The sequence below is a fragment of the Protopterus annectens genome, chromosome 1.part0, assembly GCF_019279795.1.
Source record: "Protopterus annectens isolate FY-2018-M chromosome 1.part0, PAN1.0, whole genome shotgun sequence".
Lineage (NCBI taxonomy): Eukaryota > Metazoa > Chordata > Ceratodontiformes > Protopteridae > Protopterus > Protopterus annectens.
In genome coordinates this window covers 1847699922-1847718141 of record NC_056725.1, presented here as the reverse complement: position 1 = coordinate 1847718141, position 18220 = coordinate 1847699922, and the positions used below count along the sequence as shown (strand labels likewise).

Genomic DNA, 18220 nt, shown 5'->3' with positions numbered 1-18220 from the left:
AACACATATTATATAAAAAATTAGCACCTCCCACCAAGAAAGTGAGAATCCCCCCCCCCCACCTGCACTCCCACCAAGAAAGTGAGAATCCCCCCCACCTGCAATTGAGTTAACAGATCTCCTGCTGTTATTCTCTTGGCAGTAGTTGCCCCATTGCTTCTATGACCTGTTGGTGAGCTCCTCTATTGGATTCCAGCTATAAAACTTTCAAACCTATAAACCTGCATTACTGCACAGCATGCTGTTGACAAAACTATCAACATGCATCATTACTGCACAGCATGCTGTTAACCTCACAGGTTGTAGCCTGTTGATATTAAAACAGTAACTGCTTAGATTCCTGTGTATAATCGAGTAAACCCCAGGACTCTTTATAAGCCTAGCCATACATCCCATGTGTAACCAACTGCGTCAGATGTCATTTTAGGGGGTATATGTAACCTAAGGTACTGTGGTCAAGAAACTACAGGCTGCCTCTGTCATACCTCTCAACTGCACAGATTTGCAAAGAGTGTCCAGATTTTTGCCTCATTTTTGGTCCATTTCTCAAAATTGTGTTTCTTGGGAAAATCATTGGCAAACCCTTTAGGGTTGAAATCAGAAAGCGACAGACATGGGTTTCAGACTTCATTCCCTTCAGAAAATTTATGCTAATGCAAAACCTGTTCTATCAATTTTCTACATTTGTAAGAGCAAGGTTTAAAAAAAAAAAAAAAGTGTCCTTTTTGGACTGCCCCCTCCCCCAGTTATTGATGGCTTCATCCAGATTTCTTGCTCCAAGAGGTTGAGAGGAATAGCCTCTGTCCATTTGACACACAGGTGCCAGGGGGATAATTTCCCAGTCGCTTCCGAGTTGGTATGTACATAATTTACAGGGGTTGTGGGGGAGGGGGTGTGCAGAGTAGCTTGCCCCCTCCTAAAAAGTAACTTTAGGAATTGCAGAATTTAAGGGTACTCTGCTCATGGAGTTGCATACATGTTACAAATGGACCAATGTTCAGTCTGAGCAAAGGATATAATGATGTGGTGAATTTAATCACATTGTGAAGGATGTCTGGGACTTAAACTATCCAAGGATATGTTTAATAAGCATTTTTTGTTTCATGTTACTCTGCATGAAGAGGAAATGGAATGGTTTCATGACTACTTTTTTTTTTAGCACATGAAGTTATTACAATTGAAGAATGTATGAATATGGTTTTGCAGAGTCATTTCAAAGGTGGTGTATTCAACAGAAAAAAAAGGAGTTGCCTGGGGGGACAGCCCTCATTTTTGTTATAATGGGGTCATGGGAAAGAACATTTTCAATAGCAGTTTATTGGCCCTAGGGTTAAGGCCCATTTTAGGTTTTTGAATTTATCATTTGGGCTGGGAACAGTGAATCTGACAAAATTGTGGTACCACAATCAAATTTCTTTCACATCTGAAAGGATGAAATTAGATGTACTTAGCACATGGAGAAAATCAATAGGCATCCAATATTTTCAGAAGCAGACACCCATTATGGCAAAAGAAAAATTTAACCAAACTTGTCACCAACACCCAAATCCAGTACAAATCTGCAAGAATCGCTTCCCAAGATGTGTATAAAATTACTTAAACACTTTCATCTGGATATCCAGACTTTTCCAAAACATTAAATTAAAATTCTTCAGTCCTGCATGCAGAGGTGATCATGTGTACATTACTGTCAAATGTTAACAGTTGATTCAAACCCAGTTTAAAAATTGTAAAACGTACATGACTGCACCTCTGAAGTGTTATTTTATACAAAATATTAAATGGATTCCAAATCTATATTTTAAATTTTGCATTCTTAATAAACCTTTCTGCTTAAACTCAAAGCTAGGCATCCCTAAGTTTTAATACTTGGGTTTGTGTTAGTTACGTACTGCCTTAGGAGTGTTAAAATTTAGTAGAAAGGCAGTTTTTGTTAGAGCCTCCTGAATGGCGACCTTTTAGAGTTGAGGGTATTCATTGGGGGGGGGGGTATTTAAAATCCCATATTTAAATTATAGAACAGGAGCGCTTTCAGCTTATTTTAAATAATGCAGAAAATATTGGGATACTACTCAAAAATATTCTAAAGCCATTACAAGTGTGCTTTTGGTGCTCTGGGTTTAACAAATTTGGGAGTTACCCCATTTGTATAAAAAAAAGAGGGTCATAAGTATCATGGAAAGATTATGATGACAGAATTCAAAATCAGACCATGTTCAAATGTGGTGCCAGTTGATAATGCAGATGTATATTAGACAGTAAATACTAGACCACCTACTTATCCATGAGAAAAGCCGGTACTGGCCACCACGCTGAACAGCTTCAAAACTTATTAACAGGAATGAGTGCTTTTGGGACCAAACCCTTCTTCAGATAGGTTTCTGAAGGGCTTGGTCCTGAAAGTGTTCATTCCTGCTTTTTAAAATAAGTTTTGTAGCTGTTCAGCATGAGGGCTAGCAGGCTTTTTTTCCTTTGGAATCTTTGTGGGCAGGCAGCCTTTGGTGGAGTATCTACAGGTTTTAGTTTACTTATCCAAGACTTGTAGCATGTGGAGTCAAAATTGTATAGCCACAGAGTTGTGTACTTAAGCTGCCTAGGATGCCAAAATGTTAGCAAAACTGAATGTACTCCCAAGGATTAGGATTTACAAGCATAATTATGCAATTAAAAATGGGGACAGAAAAGCTTTATGCAGACAAACATGTATTAAGTTTAACTTTGTATTCATTTTAAAAACATCCCCATAAGAGAGAAAGTACACGGAATTATACTGGCAGATTTTATTAAATGTTACAGAATTTCCAGTTATAAATGAATCCGTTTTCATTTACATATGACAGCTAAAATATGAAACATTGACTTAGGATAAAAATTTGCATTTATTGGTATTTTTAATGAGTTTCTTATACCATGTTTTAGGACTTTACTGGATAATTTCATCATGTAATTTGATTAATTTTGAGAAGTTGGCTAAACAGAATGTCAAACATATTTGGAGAACAGAACCATTAAACATTTAAATGTTTAAAATGTCTGATGACATTTTCTATTGTTTCATTTAAGTTGCTTTTTTTGGTTCTTGGGGTACCACAGAGCAAGCGTAGCACAAAGGCAGGGGTACCACAGAGCAAGCGTAGCATAAAGGCAGGGAAACCTAATGTCTCATCACTTAAGCACTGCAGGCAACAAATCAAAGTAATTCCGCTGAGCACAGGAAAACACTGAGGTTACGTCCTCTATAGTTAAGAGGATGAACCATGCCTAGATTTTACCAGGCTCATGTTGGATCATTTCACATTCATACGGGGGAGGCACTTTTCATTGGAGACGTGAGTGAAGCATTTTGTAGCCGTGCTGCATACTGTACTTTCCATTTTGTGTTGCACATGTAGAAATTGTGTATGCTGTTTGTATGACCACTGCACTGGCTATTGCAATAAGAAATCATTTTCCCCAAATAGAGTGACCCAGGGCCGATTGCTTTCCACATTAGAATTCATCATTTCATATTACTGCACCAGACTACAGTTTTTTGCAAGCTTCAGCTTACCAGAGTTTCCTCACAATATGGTTATACAGTTCTTGCCTCTGATTTATGAAGTCTCATGGGTACTTTAAATGGAAGATGCAATATGCATTGAAGGAGCCCATATACTTTTCATATGCATATTCTGCTTTAGAAAGAGACCTTATCAGGACCAAATATGGCAGGGGATAGCCATCATAAACCCAGCTTAGCTAACAAAATGAGGCTGATGCTTCATGGGTGTTGGATACATTACTCTGACTTAAGCCATAAAGGCTCAAGCCAGTTACGAAAGCCATAAAGGCTCAAGCCAGTTATTCTTTAAACCAGTCACATGGTGAAGGACAAGTGGAGTATGCCACAGGAGAGATTGCCATGGGGGGGGGGGGCTAAATATGCTGCATCAGTTTGGGAGGACTCAAAATGAGTAGTCTTATTCAAGGAATTTCTACCATATCAGGCTAGTTGATGGTGCATGACACTGGAAGGACAGGCAGTCCGTCCCATCTCAAAATGGAAAGTTTTACTGCCATAAAGCAGCTACTATTTTGCAGCCCAAGGTAGACCAAATTGGGGTAAAAAAAAAAAAAAAAAAGAGCACAGAATGGGCCAAGCATGGCTACTACAAATTCTTCCCAACCAGGACTAGCATAACTGATTAATCCAAGGTCTAGCATTTGATTTTGTACTTACAGCTGTCAAATCCAGCCAGGCTTACTGTACATCCTGGTCCCAAGTATAAAGCAGATACAATTTTGCCTTATTTAACTGCATTACACTTATTCAGATAGACACAGATTGCTCGAGTTTTAGGTCTTTCATACTAAAACATATTTCCTTCCCTGTTGTACTAGCAACCTATTTGTGTTCAGCAAGTCATACTGATCAGGACGAAGTTTATCATAATGGAGTGACCAGGATTTAGTTTTTAACACCTGGAAATTGTACACCATCTCAGCAGATGCGCAGTACCCCCTCCATGCTACAGGAATATATTCATAATTATTTTGCTTCTTGGAGACTAATAGAGCCCTACTGCACATGCACCGAGGCGGCAAAATGAATATTTGACATTAGTAAAAAGACTACGCGCTCTCCAGCAATCCCATGCACCAAACTGGTTTAGTGTGAGCTTACCATGAGAAAGTACAGTTGTGCAAGATCTTGCCATAACAGTAGAGGATTTACTTCACTGTTGCATTATTTCTTACAATAGGAATAAACCAAAGATAGACATGTGTTTGGCCAGCATAGCAAAGTCGTATGCCTCCGATGCAAGTCACTTGTGTACCTTTGGCCCTTCCAATCACTGTACAAGCACCAAATCCCCCAAACTGAATTGCCTAAGGGGAATACATCAGCTAATTAGGAAGAAAATAGTACATGTACATCTAAGAAAGAAGGAAAACCTCTCAGCCAGAGGGAGAAGAAAAAACAGGGGAAAGCGGGAGGGATGGAAAGAGCGATAATAGGCCTGTCCTTCCTTAATCATTACTACAAGTATTCCTTACAATACGGAGAGTACTAGAGCTAAGATGGGAGGAGAAAGGAACTGAGGAACCCTCCAAAAATTCATGGAGGATGAACCTGGCAGAACTTACTCTGGTCCTAGACATCACATCCAACTTATAGTGCTTAAATGCATGTACAGAAGATAAAGTAGCTTCCAAAATGGATCTACCACTGAGCCCTTAAAAAAGCTCCAAGACAGGCAACCACCCTAGAAGTGTACAGGCACAGGAAGCTGCTTGCCATGAAAATAAATTGTTTTAGAAATCCAGGAGATGGTTTGTTTAGAAACCACTACACCCAATTGGTCTTGGAAACAAAGCTGTTCAGATTTCCTAGTCTATGCTCCATTTTGAAAGTGAAAATAGGAAGACGCATCTTCTGATTTAACAAAAAAACAATACATACTGTATGCTTAAGTTAAGCCACGGTCTGTGTGTGTGTGTGTGTGGGGGGGGGGCAGAAAAGGAGAACTGCCACAAGGGACTGAAGTTCAGACTTGGAAGAGAAAGCCACCAAATCAATTTCCAGGTACAGAACTTTAAAAAGCTGCTGCTGGTTCAAAAGATGGTGTGGTCAGTTTAGAGACCAAAGTTACAGGTCCCAGGAAAAAGAAATACATTTCCTTGGAGGTGCAATATGGACAACTTTTAGAAACAACCTCTGGGGAAAGTGGTGGATCAGAGAAGCAGAAATGAGTCACCAATTCACCTTAACAGGAGTTGCCTGACCAGAAGAAAAGCTCAAAGAACAGTAGGATAATAAGAGGATCCTGTTCATTGTTTTGACACCAAGAAAAATCCTCCTGTTCATTGTTTTGACACCAAGAAAAATCTCACCTTTGCAACATTTTCTAGTAGTAGATTTTCCAGCATCCTGTAAAACCCAAGGCAAATCCTCAAAAACTTACCTAAAAGAAATCAAAACCTTATCACCCACTCTCTCAACTGTAGGTTGAGAAAGGGGGAAATTAGAGCCCTTGTCCTGGGATAGTAGAGCTACCCTGTGGTGCAACTCCTGATATAGTCCTTAGCCAGGTGAAAAATGGAAACCAATGCTGTCTGGGTCAAAAGGGAATCACCAAGATTTTGGGAATGTCCCACATGATCTTGTGCAAGACCTGTGGAAACAGAATAAGCATACAAGAACATCCCCAAGAAGAGCATATCTTCCACCATAAGCCAGAGAATTTGGTACTCTGGAAAATAACTCAATTTCTGTTCTGATGGGTGGTAAAAAGTTCAGAATACCCCACCACCAGACAATGTCCAGGAAAACCTTATTGAAGTATCCATTCATAAGGATCTGTTCAGTCTGTCAACATTGTGAGGGAATACAAACCACCAGAAGAATCAAATGATGGCAGAAGTCCATGTTATGAGGGCTAGTCTACAAAGTTCTCCCATTTATGTACTACATGTTAGTAGTTAATCTGAACAGTGAATGGATCCGGAGTCAAAAGCCAACAGCCAGGACAAGACACTCCTTTCCTTGATGTTAATATGATCTTTCACCTCCTGTGGAGACTAGACCTGGGGACATTGATATTTATTGGGGAAAGCTACCCAGGCCAAGTCTGAAGCATTTGTAAACCGCTCCCAAGTGGGTGGGAAAGTAAAAAGGAAGGTCTGCTTTGAGACATTTGGGGGAACCATCACAGAAATTTCTTCCTTTAAGCAAGGCAAGAGAGGAATGAAGTCCATAGCGTGGCAATGCTGCAGCCAAAGTGTCTTTGGATACCACTGGAACTTTCTTATATGAAGTCTGGTAAAAGGAACTGTTGGAATAAGATGCTACGAACCCTAGGGCTCGGAGAAACACTTGGTGAGGTCTGCTGCAAAGGAAGATGGGATAAAATGTCTGCTGCAAAGGAAGATGGGATAAAACAATGTCATAGGTCTTGGGGGCAGGAAGGACAGCAGTCGTATGAATCCTTCACCCCAAGAAAACCTTGTCCCGAGTCAGATTGGACTCAACAGTATGGGCTTCATTGATGATCTCTAATCAGCAGTGGGAGTTCTAGGTTCGGCAAGAAGCCTCTGCAAAGAGGGGGTATGAACCAGAAAACGAACCTGATTAAAGAAAAACCTGATCATCCTGCAAGTGGCTGTATCCAGGTTTAGAAATTTAGGAGTTGTAGAAAGACAAAGGCAAAGCAGAGATATTTTAAGGGATATACAGAGAACTGTCCACAAATCAGAGATAAAGGATATACAGAGAACTGTAAATTTCTTGGAGAGGGTTATATGAATATTAGATAGGTGAACGTCTAGTCAAGAGGCACCAAAAAGCCTGAGAAAGCAGCACAAGAAAGAGACTAGAGACCTTTTGGAAAGAACCTTCAGAAATGTGTTGAGAAAAGATCTAAGATGAGTCTACAACAGCTCACCTTCCTGGGAATCAAAAGCTTTCTGGAGTAGAAATCTTTGTCCTTCTAGCAAGGAGGCACTAGCTAAATAGCACTTCAAGCCAGGGGGTCAAAGAGGAGGAAAAAGGAGGTAATTAGCAAGGAGGGGGTTTGATCATCCCTGAAAAGGGAAGGGATGTTCATGCAAAGAAATGGACATTACAAATTAGAGAATCCAAGAGTCTGATTTGTTGCCAAATGTGAAATGTTAACCATAGGATAAAAGGAATCTAGCAGAGGGGAAAAGGATTGCCAAATAGAAGCTGACTTGTCTGAAAAGAAATCTACTAAAGTCTATTTGTGCCTGGAACCCTCAGTTCTCAGACACTTTCTTGCAATTCCACTGCTATTTAGGTACAGAACGGAGGAAAATATAAGATCTTGTATGACCTTCCCTGTCTTGCAAAGATTGAGATCCACAGCAGCAGCAGTAAACAGATTTGATGTACCCAAAGGAAGGCCCAGTAGTTTTGCCTTCACATAACTCAGGTGAAAAAAGATTTTAGCATAAGCCACGAATACCTCCTAATAACCAACCTGATGGAGCTTCCATAGATGAAGCATCAGCAACATTTGATAAAATGACAAGCTACTTGGGAAACAGAACCCAGCAAAGAAAGGACTTGGAATTTGACACAAATGCACCCGAGTTTGCCCAGAAACCCATACCAAAGTTGTGGGTCTAGTAAAAGGTCTTGAAAACTAAGGTGGCAGAGATAAATGCCTTCTTACTGTACCTGTCCATTGCTCTACTATCCTTATCTGAAGGCAAGAGCTTGGAAGAGACATGCAGCTTAATAGGCTTGCCAGTTAAAGGGGGTGGAATCACAGATGGATCTGATGAGGGGCTCTTGTACAAGAATAAGGATTGGAGATCTTGGAATCCATTTTAAAAACATATGCAACACTTCCTAGAAGAGCTTCCACAACAGGAGAAATTGCAGAAATTTAACCCATCTGTAAGATATAAAATTTCTGAACAGACATCCGGGTGCTTTTTATCATTTTAATGCTGCCTCAAAAATAAACTCCAACTGAGTTGGAGTTCTCTTCAGACCTAAAAGCCATGTAAGCATACCACCTTCTCACCAGTTCATGATTTTCACAGGTAGAGATCTCTCACTTTTGGTCCATTTCTCCAAAGATTGTGGTTTTCTGTCAAATCACTGAGGACTGAAGTCAGAAAATGACAGAACAGGTTTCGCATTGGCATGAATTTATCAGCTTTCTAAGTTTGATAAAGCCATAAAGCTATTTTGGGGCCTTTGTCCCCCATTCTTTATGGCTTTGTTCAGATTTCTTGCTCCAAGAAGTTGAGAGGTTTGCAGTGGAGAGTAAATATGGGAGGAATAAGTATTCCTTTTCAGAATCCACAGCCAATGAATCAGAATCCCCAGGTCCTTCAGAGAGTGAAAGCAAACTTCATGGGAGAAGGTACTTAAACCCTTCAGCGTCTTTAAAGCCATATGGGCTTTAAAAAGGACCTTGGGTGAAGTCTTTTCACTCCTTGATAGTCTTTAGTAACAAGAGCTACATACCTTGGTTTCTGCTTTTTCAGGTTTAAAAAAAATAAATAAATAAAAATCTGCAGTTTCTGAACCCTGGTTTTACCTCCAAGGGAACCCAATATTTTTCCCTTACAAAAATCTAGAATCCCTTTAGGCTGAGATTACCAGCCACTGTTCCCCCTTGTCATTTGACGGACCTTCAAAAAAAAAGTCATGCCGTCTCCATCTCCCTTCCTCACAGGCTGCACTGTATTGTGCAGTACCCATCACGCTCCTTGAATACTGCATTAACATTACTAATGTAGCCACCATGTGTAGTTTTGCTATTCATAGTACTTTGAATATGCACATCTGGAGTTCCACATATGGGCACTACATGAAAAACTTCGTGTTTTGCATTTCCTGAAGCCCACATCTCGTATCATTTTTACATTCATATAACCTACAGTTCCTAGACACGTTGTGTAATGTCTTATGAAAACCACCACCAAGGCCAACCCCAGCAATACCAAAGAACATCACACTCCATACTAAAAAATGCTATTCCCAACTTTCCATACATAAATTACCTGACACTCATGTGATTCTAAAGCATCTCAAAATATACACATCTAAAACAGAGTCATTCTTAAAGCAACAATGTTAGTAAAAAAAAAAAGTGTTAGAACCTCTAAGCACACCAGTGACAAATTTCTCCCCCTCAAATTCATCCAGTATGTCACATGTACACCACATAACCCAGTTGATCCCCTATCACCCTTACCCCCCCTTTAATAATTTACTGAAATATGCTCTAAAATTGTAAAACGTAAAGACATAATAGGTGATTGACCCATTTTTATTAGTGGGGGTAGGGTAAGAATATTAAAAAGGATTTAAGAAAGTAATTATCTTTACACAAAAAAATGGCATCAAAAAGTGCAACTCATGCAGTATGTGCAGATATGTCCAAGAAGGATCTTTTATTGCAGGACATGGGCTTTTTACTTGCAATTTTAAATGTAGTACACACATGGGAAAACAGGAGAATATAGAATATATGAACATGCTAATGCTATAAAGAATTTATATATATATATATATATATATATATATATATATATATATATATATATATATATATACATACATACATACACACACACACTAACTCCAGGATCACACTACAGTGGGGGGAAGGGCATATATGTTTTACTTTCCTTACAGTGCTCTGCATTCAGTGAAATGAGCTTTGGTGAAGTGAGTTTTCAGTTATGTAATGATTTTAGAGTGAGTCAAGTGATTTGTGCATGTATTTAAAGATGGAGAGCTGGGAACAGAAATTAGTTAAAAGTCTCTCAATCCATTGTCCAATTTGTATTGAGACAAAACAATTACTTTGTATTGCATTCATTTTGGTCAGTTTTTGGTAATTTCTTGTCTTTTACCAGGTTGGAGTTATTTCTCCAGGCACACAAACCCAATGGACCAGTACACTACACAATTTACTTCACTTAAATTACATATATTAGTTCAGAGTAATCATTCATAAAAACATTTTCAAGTACAGAATGGAACCATGAAAACTCCATGAGCTACGCCACACAAGTATACAACCTTCAACAGTATATTAGGTGGGCACTAGAGTTTGCATATATAAAGTTGGACATATTTTAGTGTTAAGGGCAGCAATATAAATGGCGACTTAAGTCAGGCTCCCATTTAAGCAGTACCACTGGGTTGAAAATGAGAAGTTTAATCCCAGAGCATAGAAACGTAACTAGGCAGTTTGGTGGTGACATTCCATCAGTAAACGCAAAAATCAGTTACTGGAGTCTGCAGCAGGTAACTGTAGTAGAGTGGAATAATTTGGAGCAAGGTAAACATTTCCTCCACTGTAGAGATGAAGTTCAGATTCCAATAGGTTCTTCTGGTGACCTTTAAAGGATTAACAGATTAATACTTTATTCTAATGCTTCCAACTATTACCTGGATAAAAAAGGAATCAAAAACACTTCCATGAACCAGGTAATAAGCTACATTCATTTCAGCCATGTGTTTAAGGGCAAGGGTGACCCAAGCATTTCAGTATAAAATCAACCCATCGGCAAGTTTTTGGAGGTAGGAAACTGCAGTACATGAGAACTCACACCATACACATTAACCAGTGGTCAAGACAGCACCCCAAAACAGAACCACGAGGCAAAAATCTCAGAGATGCCTTATTACCCATAAATGACATTGACAACTTACTACCAAGACATAACCTTTTCAGGGGTGCTAATATCAATGGTGAGAAATATTTTATACAACAGCCACATATTATTGAAAGGCTGCTGAAGAATTTCTAAACAGGAAGAGCTGATGTGCTAACCACCACCCAGAAAAGTCCATCTGAAGACCACGATTGGTGAGCAAGGACTTCCTCTGCTTTGCATATATAATAAAGCATTCTAGAATATCTATATGCCAAGTTGATAACTGGTGGATTTACTACAGTTCCATGCTGGTTTGCAGGGCTCAAAGGGGTATGTTCAATATAGTTTGTCCAACTATTGTACAAATCCTGAACACATTGATCTGTACTTATCCACTTATCTTTCTGAAGGCCAGCTTAGGCAACTAGCATGATAAAGTTCTGCAACACGCAGGGATAACTACCTTTGTCTAAACTTGACATGCATGCACACAAGTCAATTCTACACAGTGATAAAAGCAAAACTTGATGCAAGGTAGAAATACTGTATATGCAGCAAATGTAGGAAACTGGAATCTATGAAGAGGTGTGTTTACACCATACCTAGAAGCTAAAATTCTAAATTGGCCCTTGCATAGTCAGGTGCTAATCTGAACAAAACTTACCACATTGCAGTTTAGAAACTGCAACCATTGGTGAGAATACTGTGTCCCAAAACAGTGAGGCATAAAAATAATTCCACATATTCCTTAGACACAAAATGTTAAATTGCACATTAAATATTTCTTACCACTGGCTGTACTGGACATTTGCTTGATATCAAAGTCGTCATAATCGGCAGAATCTTGAGCGATGCCCACTTTACTAGAGAAGTAGTTGGAAAATGCTCCTGATGTACAGCTTACATTCTGTTCTCCGCGCCTTGCTGGCACTGCTGGAGGCTTTGCTAGCTGGAAGTCTTTGAAGAGGTCTTTGGCATTTTTCTTTTCTTTGTCCCCTAGTGGATCCAGGGCAGTGAACATGTCAGTCTTTTCAACAGCTTCTTTCAGAGGTTCTGGTTTTGGTGACGGTCGACGAGGTACTGTATTAGGAGGCGACATTACTGAACCTAACTGAGGTACAGACCCAGAAGCAGGAAACATACTGTTTTGAAATGGATTAACTGCAGCTGTGGGCTGTGGCCATGCATTAGGTTGACCAGGTACTACCTGACCCCAGGAGCCAGGAGCTTGTGATGGTACACCAAACTGAGGCTGCTGCCAGCTGGTGGTTCCCTGAACACCAAAACCTGCAGGTTGCCCCATGATGGGTCCAGGGCTCTGAGCAAAAACAGATTGTTGTTGACCCCATGGTGCTACAGATGTAGTTCCAGCAGGCATCCCTCCTAGAAATAAAACAGCAACATTAGCACAAACACGTGCAGTGAATGTCATGAATAGCATCAAATACTTGGCCCCATTTGTCCAGGTCAGAGGTGCTTTGGAAGGGGAAAGCAATTTCTAGTTTTTCCATCAAGCGAGCACGGTGTACAAAACTATATGGACCTGCTCCATCTGACTGATACTGCAGCTTACTTGGCAAACATGTTAGCACTTTTTTTTTTTTAAAGGCAAATAGTACAAAAGCCTGCCCAATCGCTTTCATTATAACAAAAATATCATACTGTTAGTTAACATGGCTATTGCTTTTATCTAGACATGTGCTATAATGTTTAAGCAGCTGACTAAACTTGCCAGAAACGAAGAGAAGACAATTACAAGGAATTTAAGCTCATTAAGCTTTCAAGACACTGCATTTTATGCAAAAAGATTAACAGGATGCAAATATCACAGCCAATTAACTTTCCCATGATACATTACAGTGGTATGCAGTTACCTGTATTTTGTATTAACATCCATATTTACTTCTATATGGAGTCAAGCTAGGATAAACACAGCCAATGCACATATTCCAACAGTCAAAACAAATAGACAAATACTAAAAAATTCAGAAGATACTGCAGCTAGGACTGAAATAAATTACCCCAAACACAAATTTGAAAACTTCTCTCCTGAAGCATCAAAGATGGGAATTTGGCTGCATGGTAATCCTTTAAAAATCATTTGCTACATCTATAAACTACATGCATAGCAAATGCTTTGTATTACTAAAATATACAAGACCACATCAGACAGTAGTATATACCTGCCACATTACAATGCAATGAGCTTGAAAGGCCACACTTCATTGCAGTCGTATAGCTGTTTTGGTGCCTCGGATCAATGGTTTGTGCAGTGAGAATTATGTTCTGGGTGTTCTTGCCTTTAATCATATGCAAGCAAGACAGACATGCCATTTACACTAAACAGAATTCAACAAGCAGTGGAACAGCCACAAATAGTCATCCCTATAAAATTTGTACACTGTACACCCATAACTACAGGCACAGCAAACTCCTCTTACCCACTCACCACTAGAAAAACAGCAAGATATCTATAGAAAACATTTAAAGGTTCACAGCAGTGGTATTGTCTAAATTTCAGAAACTTTAGAAAATACATGTCCAAAGCTGAATTACTGTATTTTAGGAGTTCATGGATTTTCCAAACAGCACACAACCCTCATTTGTCGAATCCAAATCCCACTATTTATGCCAACAGTGTGGACTAGAATTGCTCCCTTACGCCAGGGGAACAAATGGTTTTCATCCCCAAACTACAGCCAAGTATCAATACCAAAGTAATTTTCACCAAATCATTTTACTGATAGCTTCACCTTTGGATTTGACACTGGAAAAAATATGCCCGATAAGAGGGTTTTGCTCTGAATCTGAAGACATTGTTTTAAGGTTGCCCATTTAGTTCTTAGCACTGATCCCCCCTCCCAAATAAACTATGTTCTTTTAAAAGAAAATGCAAAATCCACCAATGCCAAATTCTTTGGTCATTAAAACATTGTAAAGTCTTGGGCCTGCGCAAGACAGCACACCCCAGTAACAAACATTTTCATTAAACTTTCACATCATACAATATTGTTGATAACTAGTTACTCCACTGACATTTTTCTTGTTCTATGCATCATGCAATTCAGTGAACTCAATTATATATTCTGCAACTGTAATGCAGAATTGTAGCTTTGCCACCGTTTCCCTGTCTAATATCCATTGCATAATGGTTTGCCACATGCAACCCATTGTTCACTCCATTTTTCTTGAAAGAAGTCATGCAAATAGAAAGATTGCAGTGTAAAATGAAGTCACTCTACTCCACATGTGCAAAATAAACCTGAATGAAATCCATTTTCTTTTCCAAGTACAGACAAATATGAGCAAAATCACTTACCGATTGGTCCTCCAAGAGGTGTGGCCAGTGGCATGGCAGTGACTGGTGCAGTTTTGAAGAGGTCCAAGGGATTTACCTGGGGTGCAACAGGCTGGGATACAGGTGGTGACTGTGGTGTAGAGGGAGTATTTGGTGAAAAGGCATCTGTTCCAAATACATCTGTGGAAGACTGCAACAATCAAAACATCTGAAATGAGAATTCTATACTAGTTTTTCTACACTAATCCTGCACTGCATGAGGTTGGGAAACCGCAGGCAGTATGACAAATGCACATATCAAAATGTAATAGTGACCATCATGAAAAACCTGCTGTACTCAAAGTACATCACCAAGATTTAACGTGCAGCAAAGTTACTAGTCATCTAAAATTTGAAGGTTGCTTTCTAAAAACCAAGATATAGACAGATTCCATTAAAATACTACATGGGAGAGTGCCATCATTTATGCCAAACACCTCTCTTACCTATGTAACAGCACCAATTAAAGAGTTATATCCAAGGACTTATTTCCAAGCACATCATTTGTTGTTGGGAAGAAAGTTACCCAGCATAAGATAACCAAGCGTGCCCAACCAGTTTTACCATGCACTAAATGCAGAGCAACTGTATGCAACTACTTCCAACAATGATTCTTCTAAAGGATTGTGTAAACCCTCAAGTTTCTTGGGAGGAAGTTATTCCAGCTCTGGAAAAGGGCATATTTCCTCAGCAGGGTACAAGACCTAAAGGGATATTATACAACCATGACCAACAACATTCAGTACCGATAACAGCAAACAGAGCATAAACAGCAAGTACAGCATAGACAGGTGGCAGAAGTCAAACAAATAAAGTCGATTTACAACAAATTGACAGTAAGTACAGCATAGACAGGTGGCAAACTTGTTACAGAAGTCAAACAAAGTCAATTTACAACAAATTGAGAGTTCAAAATAATTCAGCTGCAGTGCAACTGGAATCCTCATCTGGACATGCCCTAGAACACTAACCTTTTCCATCAAGCTAGCCATATGAGCCTGTGCGAAAGTGTTACTAGGACATTGCTCCAGAATTACCAGTAATAGCAGACACGACAACCACAGTACATTAGGTAAAAGCTCCACATGGACAGAATGAAATTAGCACTGGTAGACAAACATGGCAGAGAAAAGAAATGCAGCTAATATAAAATGAAAGCAGCTGAGAAAATATGAAAGCCTGTTTTAGTCTTCACCAATGGGAAGTGTAATAGTTTTTAAATGTAGAAGGGGTTGTAAGATCCAATAAAGATACTGCTCCCCTAGAGGGACACTAAACTGAAAACAGGAGATTAAGCCTTTAGGGATCTTCACTGCCATTAAAAGCTGGGAGATTTCTCCAAGGGAAACGAGTTGACAAATCATTTATGGAGACTGTGGTTCAAGCCAAGTTTACTTTGGGGGATAGCCCTGCTGTAATGAATATGGAGAGACTGCTCTTCGTATTACTCTTTGGAGTCCCTGGTTAGGAATTTAGGGGCTCAGCTTCCTCTCAGTACAGGAAAAGCTTAGATTGTCAGCATGGTTACTAAGAGAGTCATGTCTATCAACAATCTAGCAGACAAATTCCAGAGTGGCAAGGTATCCCACATTGGGGTTCAACCAGCGGTGCCCTGGCAAACGTACTGCAGTCTATGCCTTTTGCATAGTGAGTTTCTGTAGTTTGGTCTTTGGAAATGGAACAGACCTGGTGATATGTCATCTGTACAGCATATATTCTTAGATGTTAGCTATGGCCTGTGTCCATGGATTGATTCTTGAACTTTATAAAACAGAAGCGGACAGTACGTTGTATGCAGATAATGAAGGAATAATTTTAGAGAACCATTTTATTCATGTAGTAGCCATACCATAGTCTAAGCCCCCTTAATAAAAGCTGGGAGTCGCATGCCTAAATGAAATCCAAAAATATTGCTCAGTTGACTGCCTCCTCTCCATATTATAGTATAGTTCTAAACAGAGATCAAATTGCATATGACACTGCATTCCTATCAGTCTGTGCTCAGAGTGAAATTGTATACCTTAAGATGTTAAGGTGAGTGAAAACTAATCTCATGTGATTTAATAGCAAGTGCACATATCAGACAAGGTGCTAACAAGCAGCATATTTGGAAGAGATGATCAAACTAAGATGTTTAACTAAAAGCAGGTACAAAATGGTGGGAAATAAAGGTATCAAGATTTTAGGAATTTGAGTAAAGCTTTTCAAATCACTGGACAGCCATGTGAAGAGAAACTACCTGGGAATTTAAGGAGTGGTTGGAGGAGAAAAAAATGGAGTGTTCTGACTAGCACTAGTTCATTAACACATTAAGAGTTATGACCAACATAAGGCAGGCATATGGAATAGGATATATAGGACATGGACAAGATTAAAATGTTCTCTTAATACATATCCCAGTTTAAGTGCGCTCCTGAAGGCTGCACCTTTTCCTCCCCCCCCCACCAGAAATGTAACTTTAGCAGATTTAAAGATGTTTCTAATTTAGAGCTCACTTTTTAACAAATATTTGATATTCGTATCATCTCAGACCACAAAGCCTATTTTTCCACAATCGGAACCCTAAAAATTCTGGGATGGAATCTCCTCTCTCCTTAACCCAGGTAAAAAAGAAAACCCCTGCCCCGACCCAAATAGTTAGACCTGGATTTAGCTACAGTTAGTCATTCTTTGACTCCATAGCCAAACTAACATCCTTCACTAATAATCCTGCCTCCCCACATCTACCTCCAAATATTCCCTTCTCCTCCAGTACCTCCCAAGCTCGCAACCTCCTCCCTTCTCCATGAACCCTATATCCCCATCTCTACCATAAACTTTAATTAATGCCCCTGAGATGCCCTCCTACTTCCTAAAGATAGCAGAAGCCATTGCCCTCCCTGTCTGCATCCTACAATTTCAGAATGCCATGTTCCCCAGCTCTGGAAAAAAAAGCCTTTATTATTCCACTCCATAAAGGGCGCAACAATGATACCCCCCTATTTCTAAACTTCTCAAAAAAATGCATCCACCTACAACTTCTACCCTATCTTATAAAATGACCTTCTCATCCTCCCCCAGCATGGATTCTGACCCAGCCACAGCACCACCACCGCTCTCCTCTCCTTCTAGAAACTGTAAACTAGGCACACAGCTCTGGTCATATTGTATCCACCCTCCTCCAACCCAAGGCCTTCAACACCATCTCACAATCTTCTCCTTACTAAACTCTAAATCTACCCCACTTCTCTATCAAATGGTTCACCAGTTATCAAATAGGCAACAAGCAGTAAAGTGGAAAAAAGCTACTGCTCCATTCCTAAATACTTCCACAGGTGTGCCCCAGGGCTCAATTCTAGGTACTCTTCTATTCAATATTTTCATTAACTACTTCTATCATGCAATCCACAATGCCAACCTCATCCAGTACACTGAAGTTACAATCTGCTCTGCCACCTCCACTTCATTAACAAAATTAACCCAAGATGCCTTTTCTTAACAATGGATGCTAGACAACCAAGACTAAACGAATATTTTCCCCTTCTAAAACCACCACCCTAGATAAAAACTCACCATCACCAGCAAAAACACCTCTTGAAATAGTCTATTAAACTATTAGGAATCCTCAGATTAGCAAAAATTAGATAGCCATCTAAAACTAAATATCAAAAAAAAACTCATAAGAAACTTGGCATGCTTTACCGTCATACCTCTCCCTCCACCAAACTCGGAGGTAATCATTACTTACCCTCTATGGTGAAATCCTTATGTATTGCA

At 39.5% G+C, this 18220-nt stretch overlaps 1 protein-coding gene across 2 annotated transcripts in view; it reads right to left on the bottom strand.

The window, feature by feature from the left end:
• The window catches only part of DAB2 (DAB adaptor protein 2), a 472148-nt gene that overhangs the window by 104388 nt on the left and 349540 nt on the right, over positions 1–18220 (bottom strand). For both annotated transcript variants that reach the window (XM_044069830.1, XM_044069823.1), the window contains 2 exons: positions 14447–14615; positions 11917–12510 (listed from right to left, as the gene is read on the bottom strand). In XM_044069830.1, the coding sequence (XP_043925765.1) occupies positions 11917–12510; positions 14447–14615 (763 nt within the window). The remainder of the gene's footprint in view (positions 1–11916; positions 12511–14446; positions 14616–18220) is intronic.